This window comes from Plecotus auritus, assembly GCF_963455305.1.
Source record: "Plecotus auritus genome assembly, chromosome: 7".
Taxonomy (NCBI): Eukaryota; Metazoa; Chordata; class Mammalia; order Chiroptera; family Vespertilionidae; genus Plecotus; species Plecotus auritus.
The window spans coordinates 177,476,961-177,488,889 of NC_137774.1; the positions used below are offsets into that span (position 1 = coordinate 177,476,961).

The window sequence follows — 11,929 nt, forward strand, 5'->3', positions numbered from 1 at the left end:
TGGTTTCTGGCCGAAAACACGAACTTGTGGGCTATGCACGTCCTTAAAACAGCTCCCGTTTCTTAGTGTTCCCGTGGCTATTCCGTCCAGACCAAGCCGGGTGTCAAAGCACCACGAACACTGACCCTAAACGTTACAGCATCGCATGGTGGGCGTTACCATCGAACGTGGGTGCGCCTGCCCGGCCCGCCTCGGGGTGGGGGGGGGGCAGCTCTGCGGCCCTCAGGCAAGTGGAGGCCGGGCTCCCCCTCTTACTCCGCAGCCGAGTCCTTCTCCCAGGCCTGGGGCCGAGTTCACGGCGGGACCCTGGACCGGCCTGGCCTGCACTCCTCCCGCGTGTTTCCTGTTGAAATGCCTTCGCCTCCGAGCCTCCTCCTCCCTCTCGGGAAACAGCCACGTGGCCGCAGCGCCTCCGGCTCTAAAGACGCCCGATGCCACCTGCTGAGGCTGCTCGGCGCCTGCGCGTGCTGACGGGCGCACCTCGGGGCGCGCGGTTCGCGGGGAAAGGGACGGGGCTCGCGCGTCGGCGCCAGAACTCCGCAGCCACCAGCCGGCAGCCTCGCTCCTGGGGAACGCGGTTCAGGTGGGGACCCAGCGGAATTTGTAACCCCCGCTGGCCGTCCGGATGGTGAAGGCGTTGCCCTGGGGGAAGGAGAGGGTGCGGATGGTGCCGTGGCTGCGGATGGGGGTGCAGAAGGAGCCGCCCTCCTCCAGCTCCCCGCGGCTCAGGTCCGGCGCGCGCTGGCTGCAGTCCGTGCGCAGCCCCCGGAAGGCGCCGTGCAGGGGCCCCGGCCGGCAGGACAGGCTCGCGGGCTCCGGCTGCAGGCGGAGGCGCTTGGGGTCCCGGCTGCGCAGAGCTTCCTCGCAGCGCTCGGCAAGGTCCCGCAGGATGGCGTCCACGTGCGCGCAGTCGGGCCCCGCGGCGCCCAGCAGCTCTTCCAGGCCCCTCTTGGCCGCGGCCTTGGGCAGGCAGGGCTCGGCCGCCTCGCCCTCCGGGGCCGGCGTGATCATCAGCTTCTACGGAAGACGGAGGGGCCGCCTGGGGCCACGTGCTCTCCCGGGCCGGCTCACAGCTGGGGGGCTGCGCGGGGCGCACGGCACTTGGGCCCCCGGCCAGGGACTCAGCGGGCTCCCCACGGGCCCGTCCGTCCCCCACCCGCCGGGCGCGACGTTGGGAGCGGGACGCCCCCCCCGCCCCCCGGCACAGCCATTTCCGACTGCCCGCAGCGCCCTCTCGCGCCGCTTACGTCCAGCACCGACGCCAGGTGCCGGGTCCGACTGGCGAGTTCCTTCAGCTGCACGTTGCGCTCCCGGAGCGACGCGATCTCCTCCTGCTTCCGGGTCAGCGTCGCGTGCAGCTGCGGGAGGAGCCACGGTGAGGGCAGCCGCCCGCCGCGCTGCGCGAGTCCAGCCCAGACCCTGACGTCCCAGCAGGAACAGGACCGGGGACCCGGGGCTCCACGGCGGCGAGAAGCGGGGTTCTCTGCTTGTGACTAACCAAGCGCTCTCAGCCCACACGCATCTCCGCCGCCCTGGGCGCAGCAGCTGCCGGCACTCCCTCCGCACCTGCCCAGCGGGGCCAGCGGAGTGTCCGGCTCAAAGGGCAGGACTGTTACGTCGAGGGGAACCGAACGGGGAAGCCAGTCCGGCCCCCGCAGAGCCTCCTGAATGCCGCGGCCCTAGGAGAGCCGGGCGGGGGAGACTGTTCCCATCCGGTGGGGCTGGAAACGGAGGGGGAGCCCCGGGAGCCACCTGGGACCCGGTTCCGAGTCCCGACGCCTGCCCGCTCCGGAGCCCGCCCCCCGCCCTCCCCCAGGACTGTGGCCGCCGGCCCGGGCCCCTACTTGGCTGTTCTCCACCAGCGCGTCCCCCAGCGCCCGCTGGTTCTGGTCGGCCACCTCCCTCCAGTACTGCTCCGGCGGCGGCGGGGGCGCATCCCCAGGGCAAGGCGGCGGCGGGGGCGGCGGCAGGGCCCGCGGGTCCGGCGGAGGCGAGAGGCAGGGCCCGAAGGGCAGTGAGTCGCCCGGAGAGTAGGGGAAGTCTCCGCCGGCCAGGGGAGGCGACAGCCAGGGGGACGAGTCTGAGGGAGAGCGGGGGCTGGGCGCGCAGCCTGACCCGGCCCAGCGAGCGCGGGACGGGAGGCGCAGGGCGCAGCGACGCGCCCCGCTTCCTCCCCTCCCGACACTGGGGCACACGGGCAGGCGCTCCCCGCCTGCTTCCTGAGCGGGTCTCGCCGAGGCCACGGGGCCGGGGTCTTACCCAGGTCACACACTCCGCAGCTCTGCGCACCCCCGTCATCCCCCCTCCCGGTCACCTCGCGGAGCAGGGCCCCCCCTCCCAGAACCCACACGCGAAAGCGGAGAGCGCTAGGAACCCCGCGATTCACCTCCTCCGTGGCAAGGCTGGGGTCCCCTAGCGTCCAGGAGCCTGGCCCGGACAGGTGCTGGGGTCACCGCCTTCGGACCAGGATGTCGGCACGAGGCTGGATGGGCTGGGGACCCCCCACCTTATCGAACTGCCCGAGGCGTCACTTGCCTGCGAGGAGCTCCTCCACCGTCGCCCGGACGTCCTGCAGGTCCCAGCCCGCCGCCGTCTGCGGGCCATGGTTCTGGGATAGGGCGGAGGCGGGAGTCAGCGTCGCCAAGGCAGCCGTGGCGCGCGGCCCGCACCGACGCTGTCCTCCCGGCTCGGCGGGAGCCTGCCCGCCCTCGCGCTCGCCTCCACCTGAAAATCAAAGCCCCCCCCGCCCGAGGCGCGGGCCCAGCAGGCCACCCCGCCATGGCGGGAGCGGGGCGCACGCCGCGGGGACGGGCCCGCGAGGGGCCAGCAGGGCGCGCACCGCCAGTGTCTGAGTCGGGCTCGGTCCCTCCGCGCTCCGAGCAGCGGCCCCGCCCAGGTCCGCGCGCCCCTCATTGGCCGACCGCCAGCCAATCAGCGGCCTGCGCGCTCCCTGCGCCCTGGGAGCTGCAGGGCGGACTCACCCGGGCCCGCCTGGTACCCGCCTGGGCCCGCGCTCCAGTCCCGGGGCCGCGGTGGGAACGCGTCTTTCCTGTCCGCACCCGACAGCACGGGGGTCGCACAGGGCAGTGACTCGAGGCCACATTCCCCGCCGAGGCTCGGTCCCAGCCAGACCACCGGCCCCATAAAGGAAGGGGAGGGGACGCCGTGCCGTGGGCGCCAGAGATGCCGCGGAGAGCGCTGCCGCGGAGCCCCGCTGCGTTTTCCTGAAAAGTCGGCGTTGGCTTCCCGCAGAGGCGATGCACCTCAGCATTTGGACCCGCGCTCCCCTGGGTTCCCGCTGTGCGCGGGGGAGGGCCGGAAGGGCCAGGCACCTCCCGTCCCCTTCATTCCCGAGCATTTGACTTGATAAAACTCCTCGCGTGACGTGCGAAACGCAGGCAAGTGCCCAGGAATTGCGGCTCCGCGATGCAGAGGGAGGCGCTGAGAGCCGAGTTGCCGCCACCAGCTCTGCAATGGACTTGCGGCTCGCGGGGGAGGCTGGCGCCCTCGTCCTCCTCCTCTGCACCTCCAGCCTCAGCGCCTTTCAGGGCAGCCCGGCGCAGGCAGGCCGCGGAGCAGTGTTGGGGCGGGGTGTGGGCGCCCCAGTGTGCCCGACCGACCGCACTGTGGTTGATTGACAGGTTCCTTGACTCGGGCATGGTCTCTCCCTAAAGCCCTTCGTGACGCCATTGGGGCATTTGTGGGAAGAGGAACTTACTCCGACCCCGACTTTGAGGACTGAGCCAGAGCCAGGCCCCCGCAGGGAGGAGGGGGTCTCCCCGCAGCAGAGCTTGCAGACCTCCACACCTGGCGCCTCTCTCTCTGTCCACCGCCCCCAGCAGGAGGGAGCCTGGGAATGTGAGGGAGCCTGGACGGGCCAGCGCGCTCCCAAGGGGACCTTCCCCTGGGGTCCGCCCCTTTGCACCAGCTCCGTCTTCCCAGGAAAAGTGCTGGGTCTCTTGGGCCATCCGTGTGAGCTCTGCTCTCAAATTTTGAATCTTAGCTCCCCAGTTAGATAAAAACCTGGCATTTCTCCAAGTACAACAGCACCCCCCCCCCACACACACACTCACAGACGGACACAGGACATGACCTCAAATGTTAAGTTCTAGACGTAAGCACAGGTCCAGCCAGGGCCTGTTGGGCTCCTGTTAGTGCAAAGCCAACACTTGGAGGGAGGGCGTGCGTAGCTCGGGGTCTGTGCAAAGGAGCCCAGACTCCTTCCTTGTTTGAGCATCCATCTAAAAAGGACAAGGGACCGGCCTCCGCAGGGCGAGCCCGCGCTCACCTTCTGCCTGGACAACCTCTGCTCTCGGTGGCCAACCACGCCGAGGCCCTGGCCTTGTCCCAAGGCTTCCAGCACCCAGAGGCCTGGGAGGCTCTGCCCCACCACCTACTCCAGTTGTGGGCCGTCCTGTCTTCTAGAGAGTCCTGTGCTAGGCCTGCCCGGGCCACCGTCCCAGCCCCCGATGCCAGGAAGCTGGCCCGGCCCCCTCCGCTGCATGCAGCCCGGGCCTGCTGGCGCTGCACACCCCAGAGGAGCAGGCTGCTGCCTCCGCCAGGGCCGGGGCCAGGGCAGGGGGCCGGGGCTGGGGCAGGGGCAGGGGCAGGGGCAGGGGCAGGGCAGGGGCAGGGCAGGACCAGGGCCAGGGCCGGGGCCGGGGCAGGGGGCTGGGGCAGGGCCAGGGCAGGGGCAGGGGCAGGGGCCGGAGCGGGGCAGGGCCGGGGCCAGGGCAGGGGGCTGGGGCAGGGCAGGGGCAGGGGCAGGGGCCAGGGCCAGGGCAGGGGGCTGGGGCAGGGGCCGGAGCAGGGCAGGGCCAGGGCCAGGGCAGAGGGCAGGTTCAGGGCAGGGCCGGACCAGCCCTGGCGAGCAGCGCCGCGGGATGGAAACAGAAGACAGGTTTTTGGGGAAAAGAAACAAGTCAAACGCCTCCTTGTCCCTGAGGGTAAGTACCGTGAGCCTTTATAGGAGAGGACGTATTTCAGAAGCGCCCAACTGCCCAAGGGCCGCCTCTGCAGAGTCTCTGGGTCCTTTGTAACCCCCCCCCCCCCCGCCTCCTAAGGTAAACCCCCTTCCCGTCTTGATCCAGAGCTCTCCCCGCTCCAGGCTCCTTAGATGCCGGGAATGAGAATGGTTAGTGGGAGGCCGGAGGGGACCGCGGGGACCGAGGAGCCGCGTCAGATGCCCAGCGAGCCACTGTGCTCCCCTCCCCGCCCGGTCCCTCGGGGAGCCGTCACCCCTTCCTCTGTCGAAGCTCCAGGGGAGGATGGAGGAAGAACGGGAGGCCCGGAGGCCCGTCTGGAGCAGAAGCCCTCCGGGGAGCCCTGCCCTCCGGGGAGCCCTGCCCTCCGGGGAGCCCGCCCTCCGGGGAGCCCTGCCCGCAGCGAGGGCAGCTCTGAGAACGCGCCGGCCTGGAGCCGCACAGGGAGGGCGGGAGGTCTGACCCTGCGGGCTGATTCCCGCCCCACGTCCCCCGGCCCCGCCAGCCAGACGGGCCTGCGCTCCGCACGCAGGAGCCGGTGCGGAAACGAACCTGCAGTTGGGGCGCGGAGGGGGCGCGGGGCCCGCTGGGGAGGGAGGTACCTGCGAGGCGGCCGGGTCCCCGGCAGGCGGCGCGTGGGGCCCGAGGAGCGAGCAGTCGGCGAGGTCCTGCAGGTCGATGGTGGTGAAGGCTGCACGGGCACCGGGGCGCGCGGGGCGGACCGTGAGTCACGCCGGGACGCAGGAGCCCGGGGGCCGCCGCTCCTCCCGGCCGCGCGCCCCCCAGCCCAGCGGGGAGCCCAGGGGCGGGGCCGACGGCTCACCTGGCAGCGCCGCGGGCTCGGCGCCCGGGGGGTCCCCGCACACGGACACGGGGCCGCCGCCGCCGCCGGGGAAGAACTTCCGCTGGGGGACGAGCTGGGCGGGCAGAGACGGTGAGCGCGGGCCGGCCACGCCGCCCGGGGCCTGGGGACCCCCCCTCTGCCCGCCCACCTTCCTCTCCGGCCGCCCGGGGACCCCCGCCCGCCCGCCCACCTTCCTCTCCGGCCGCCCGGGGACCCCCGCCCGCCCACCTTCCTCTCCGGCCGCCCGGGGACCCCCGCCCGCCCAACTTCCTCTCCGGCCGCCCGGGGCCTGGGGACCCCGCCCGCCCACCTTCCTCTCCGGCCGCCCGGGCTTGCCAGGGGCCCGGCCGCGCAGCTCCCGCATCCGGTTGGGGCAGAGGCTGCCGAAGGCCCGGCGCCCCGCCGCGGCGCCCTCGCGCGCCTGCATCCCGCCTCCCGCCAGGCCCCGCCGGTCCGCACCCCGCGCTCCGCCGGCGTCTGCGGCTCTGCAGGGTCCCGCGCGGCCGGGTGGAGCCGGGGGCACTGGAGGTGCGGGGGGCGGGGAGGGAGGGGGAGGACCCGGCGGGAGGGGCGGCTCGCGCCGGAGGTGGCGCCGTCGGCCCCGGACAATCTGCGCGCGGGCGGAGGCGTTAAACCCGACCCGGCAGCGGCTCCCCGGGGCCCAGCGCCCTTTTGGCGGGTGTTGGCGCCGCCGCCTCCGGGCCGCGCCAAAGGGAGGCGGGAGGGTCGGGTTCCTGGCGCGGGCGCCGCCTTCCCGCTCGGGCGGCGGGATGAGCCGCGAGGGTTCTTTTTCCATTTCTTCCCGCCCGGCCACGAGCAGGAGCTGCCGAACGGTCTCCGGAGACAGCGCCCCGGCAGCCTTGGCCCCGCCTGCAGGGCTTTGGGGGAGATGGAACCCCAGCAGCCCCTGCCCCGTCCCACGCCCCCCCTCCGCCCCAGGCGCGTCTCCAGCTCCCTGGGTGAGGGGCCTCCCTCAGGACCACTCTATGCATCTAATCGGAACAACTGTCTGCAGTTGGGATCCTTGGGGCCTCCTGTGGGGCACCTTGTGGTGTCTTGCACCTGGTGGTCTGCAGTGCCCCGTGGAGAGCGGCCAGTGCCTGGACAGGTTCCAGCCTCGGACTAATGGGAGGGCACAGTCCTCTCTGGCAAAGCCACGGGCAAGTCCCAGCGTGGAGGCCAGAGCCTCCCGGCACCATGACAGCCACCAGCTGGAGTTGTCAGCTTCACCTGTGGTCCCAACACGTGGTCCCAGGTGCCTGAGTGACGTGGGCTCGATCGAGTTCAGGTGCAGGTAGTTGTGTGGGATCGAAACCCACGGGAACGCTGTGACCACTCTCTGACTTTGCCCCGTGGAGTCTGGCTATGAAATAGTTTATAGGCGGTGGCACTGTCTCTCCATCATAGAGGGCAGCGTCCCACCGAGACCAGCTTTCTTCTCTCATCTCTTTTCTAAACCCTTCACCGCCCCACGCAGGTTCACCCTTGGCGGTGCTGGCGGGGCACAGTGAACTATCTTTTTTATTTGCACCTGTTACCTGGGTTAATGAACAGGACCCGCTAGCAGGGATGGAGAGTAATAACAGGACCCCTCAGGGATGGAGAGTAATAACAGGACCCCTCAGGGATGGAGAGTAATAACAGGACCCCCTAGTGGGGATGGAGAGTAATAACAGGACCCGCTAGTAGGGATGGAGAGTAATAACAGGACCCGCTAGTAGGGATGGAGAGTAATAACAGGACCCGCTAGCAGGGATGGCGAGTAATAACAGGACCCGCTAGCAGGGATGGAGAGTAATAACAGGACCCCCAGCAGTGATGGAGAGTATTAACAGGACCCCTAGTGGGGATGGAGAGTAATTACAGGACCCCCTCAGGGATGGAGAGTAATAACAGGACCCCTAGTGGGGATGGAGAGTAATAACAGGACCCGCTAGTAGGGATGGAGAGTAATAACAGGACCCGCTAGTAGGGATGGAGAGTAATAACAGGACCCCCTCAGGGATGGAGAGTAATAACAGGACCCCTAGCGGGGATGAAGAGTAATAACAGGACCCCCTCAGGGATGGAGAGTAATAACAGGACCCCTAGTGGGGATGGAGAGTAATTACAGGACCCCCTCAGGGATGGAGAGTAATAACAGGACCCCTAGTGGGGATGGAGAGTAATAACAGGACCCCTAGTGGGGAAGGAGAGTAATAACAGGACCCCCTCAGGGATGGAGAGTAATTACAGGACCCCCTCAGGGATGGAGAGTAATAAGCGGGGACCAGCTCTGCCTTTGGGGCCAGAGCCTGGGGATCAGAACCAGGCTCCACCAGGTCCACGAAGCCAGTTGTTTAGGGACAACAAGGCGGACTTGAGGTGTGTTGCTGGGAAGGTGTCAGTGACTGGAGCTTGGCCGGATGAATTGATGTGGTTGCCTTAGGAGCCTTTCCGCTGCACCTCAGCCTCCTGAGCAGCCAGCCACTGGCCAGCCCATCCCTGCTCCCCTCCTCGCTCCAACATCCAAGTCTGTAAAGTAGGGGGGCTCTTAGCTAGGTTTCGGGGTGATCTCTACACATGGAGACCATCACCCATTTTCCAAAACAGGCTCATTTTCCATCAGTGAGTTCCACACTGGGGCAGAAAAACATGGGCGTTGTACATGAACTGTACCCTAGAGCAGCGGTCGCCAACCCGTGGTCCGCGCATCACTGGTGGTCCGTGAGGACCTGGCAGAGGTGACAACATGAGTCCCCGCCCGGAGGATTGTGAACCAGATCACACACACACCTGGGCTGCGTGGAGTAACGCTGGTGAGACATCTCCTCCCCATGTCACGCGAAGAGCCTGTTCCCTCCGCCACCCACCTCCCGCCTGGCTGAGGCGGGCACTTTGGAAATTGGGGAGGATAGGATTTTACCCATCTGCTTTTTTTTTTTATCTCATTTTTTACAGAGAGGAAGGGAGAGGGAGAGAGAGTTAGAAACATCCATGAGAGAGAAACATCCATCAGCCGCCTCCTGCACACCTCCCACTGGGGATGTGCCCACAACCAAGGTACATGCCCTTGACCGGAATCGAACCTGGGACCCTTGAGTCCAAAGGCCGACGCTCTATCCACTGAGCCACACCGGTCAGGGCCATCCACCTGCTTTTTACCGTCACAGATCAGCCTCTCCTGTCAGCATGGGATCACCACGTCCAGTCCCCAGCCAAGTAGGAGGCCACCCTGCAGAGCTTGGCGATGGCCTCATCAGGAGGAGGGGGTGCTGAGGGCTCAGAGTGAGGGGGCCTGACTGGGGAGCGCTTGGGGGGCTAGTGAAGAGAAGTGCAAGGAGACTCTCTGCTTTGCTCTGAGTTTGTTTGCATTTTACTTGTGCATATTGATCACGCATTTAGACTTCCTCTAATGCAGTGGTTCTCAACCTTCCTAATGTCGCGACCCTTTAATACAGTTCCTCATGTGGTGGGGACCCCCAACCATAAAATTATTTTCGTTGCGCCGAAACCGGTTTGGCTCAGTGGATAGAACGTCGGCCTGAGGACTGAAGGGTCCCGGGTTCGATTCCGGTCAAGGGCATGTACCTTGGTTGCGGGCACATCCCCAGTGGGAGGTGTGCAGGAGGCAGCTGATCGATATTTCTCTCTCATCGATGTTTCTAGCTCTCTATCCCTCTCCCTTCCTCTCTGTAAAATATCAATAAAATATATTTAAAAATTATTTTCATTGCTACTTCATAACTGTCATTTTGCTACTGTTAATGAATCGTAAAGTAAATATCTGTGTTTTCCGATGGTCTTAGGCGACCCTGCTAGCGGTTCTCAACCTGTGGGTCGCGACCGCTGCTGTATAGCCTAAGACCATTACATTACAATATTTACATTACGATTCATTAACAGTAGCAAAATGACAGTTATGAAGTAGCAACGAAAATAATTTTTTTTTAACTTTTTGTTAATCCTCACCCGAGGATATTTTTCAATTGGTTTTTAGAGACAGTGGAAGAGAGAGGGAGAGACAGAGAGAAACACGTGGATTGGTTGCTTCCTGCATGCGCCCGACCAGATCCCAGGCCGGGGAGGAGCCTGCAACCAAGGTACATGCCCTTGACCGGAATCGAACCCGGGACCCTTTTTTTAAAAAATATATTTTATTGAGATTTTACAGAGAGGAAGGGAGAGGGGTAGAGAGCTAGAAACATCCATCAGCTGCCTCCTGCACACCTCCCACTGGGGATGTGCCCGCAACCAAGGTACATGCCCTTGACCGGAATCGAACCCGGGACCCTTCAGTCTACAGGCCAATGCTCTATCCACTGAGCAAAACCGGTTTTGGCCAACCTGGGACCCTTTGATCCCCAGGCTAACGCTCTATCTACTGAGCCAAACCGGCTAGGGCAGTGGTCGGCAAACTCATTAGTCAACAGAGCCAAATATCAACAGTACAACGATTGAAATTTTTTTTGAGAGCCAAATTTTTTAAACTTAAACTTCTTCTAATGCCACTTCTTCAAAATAGACTCGCCCAGGCCGTGGTATTTTGTGGAAGAGCCACACTCAAGGGGCCAAAGAGCCACAGGTGGCTCGCGAGCCGCGGTTTGCCGACCACTGGGCTAGGGCGCAACGAAAATAATTTTATGGTTGGGGGTCACCACAACATGAGGAACTGTATTAACGGGTCGCGGCATTAGAAAGGTTGAGAACCACTGATCTAATGCAACAGAATGTCTTTTTCAACCAGACAGAAAGTCTGGACAAACAGTATCACGAACAACAGTGTGTTCGCCTCCGGCTGATAACGTTTTCCTGCACCTGCTGTATCTCTCTCCGTCTCCAAGTTTCCCCGTGTGATCCCCTGCACTCGCTGTGCAGGCTGCTGTGTGCGGTGGGGCGGGGGGGGGGGGGGCCCTGCCGGGGATTTGCATGGGACTCTCATTCAACGCAGACCTCCGCCTGCAGGTAAGTGCTACCGTTCCCCCCTTTTACAGGAGATACTTAGACCTAGTGATGAGACTTGCTTAAGGTCACCCAGCCAACGGCCCCCGGTCCCCACTTGATTAATTGGTACTTTAACTCCTCACGGCCACCTCACGGGGCTTTAAACAGCCTGTTAGGGAGGACTGCAGCCACGGCCCTTGCAGAACCTGTGGTGGGAGCCGAGCAGGGTGGCTAGGGGGCCTGCATGCGGAGCACCTGCCTCCTCACCTGCCCCGCAGCCAGAGTCCTTCTCTGAAAAGGAGAGCCGCTGCCTCCTAGGATTGGGCTGAAACCAGGCATGCTGAGCACCCATGGTAGCCATGGTTACCACGATGCCAGTCCCCGGGCTCCCGTGTAGCAGGTGTGGGAGAAGCCGGGCTGGGACCGGGTGATTGCAGGGAGCAGGCTGGGCTGTGGTGGCCGTCACTGCCCCTGTGCGGGGCGGGGAGCGCTCCCTCTCTGTGCTGTGGGCCTGCCCAGTCCCAAGGCTTCCCAGACGGGCACTGTGGGCCCAGCTGTGCACCCTCTCCCCCTAGGCAGCAGGGGCGGCTGCAGGTTCCAGGCTGCCGTACCCCCCACACCCCCCTCTGCACCTCTGGGGTGAGCCATCCTGGTTCTGGGACACAGGATCCCTGCCTACAAGTGACTGACTCACCTTGTAACCGGAACCAGGTCACCTGGACCTCTGGGACCTGGTGGGGTTCTTATTGATTTTTGAGAGCGGGAGGGAGGGAGGGAGGGAGGGAGAAACATCGATGTGAGAGAGAAACAGCCAGGGGCTGCCTCACAAGGGACTGCAACCCAGGTGCGTGCCCCGGCCAGCATCTGGTGTAAGGGGGACGCTCCAAGCAATGGTCACCCCCAGGCTGACCTGGGCTCTGGCAGAGATGCCAGTTGCCCAGGCCTTCGCCATCCTCCGGGACAAGCTCGTGTGAGAGGGACACTCAGACAAACCGGGGCAGAGCCAGTCAACCAGACAGCCTGTTTATTGGGGAAAGGGGCTCTCCCGGGCGCTCAGTAAAATAAATAAACAACCAGACACAACCATGACGATCCCAGTTTCCAGCCGCCCGCTCCGTGGGCCAATGCTGCCCGCTCTCAAAGCAGAGGCAGCGGCCCCGCCGCCCGGGGCCGGGCGGAC

At 65.2% G+C, this 11,929-nt stretch overlaps 1 protein-coding gene across 1 annotated transcript; it reads right to left on the reverse strand.

Annotated features, from left to right (window-relative positions):
- Positions 1–579: 579 nt before the first annotated feature.
- MCIDAS (multiciliate differentiation and DNA synthesis associated cell cycle protein) lies at positions 580–6,253 on the reverse strand (the record flags this gene model as incomplete). Its single annotated transcript, XM_080677489.1, has 7 exons — positions 580–1,017; positions 1,248–1,358; positions 1,845–2,080; positions 2,536–2,608; positions 5,585–5,673; positions 5,806–5,899; positions 6,137–6,253. The coding sequence occupies 7 exons, from the start codon at positions 6,251–6,253 to the stop codon at positions 580–582; spliced, it is 1,158 nt and encodes a 385-aa protein (XP_080533615.1).
- Positions 6,254–11,929: the final 5,676 nt, after the last annotated feature.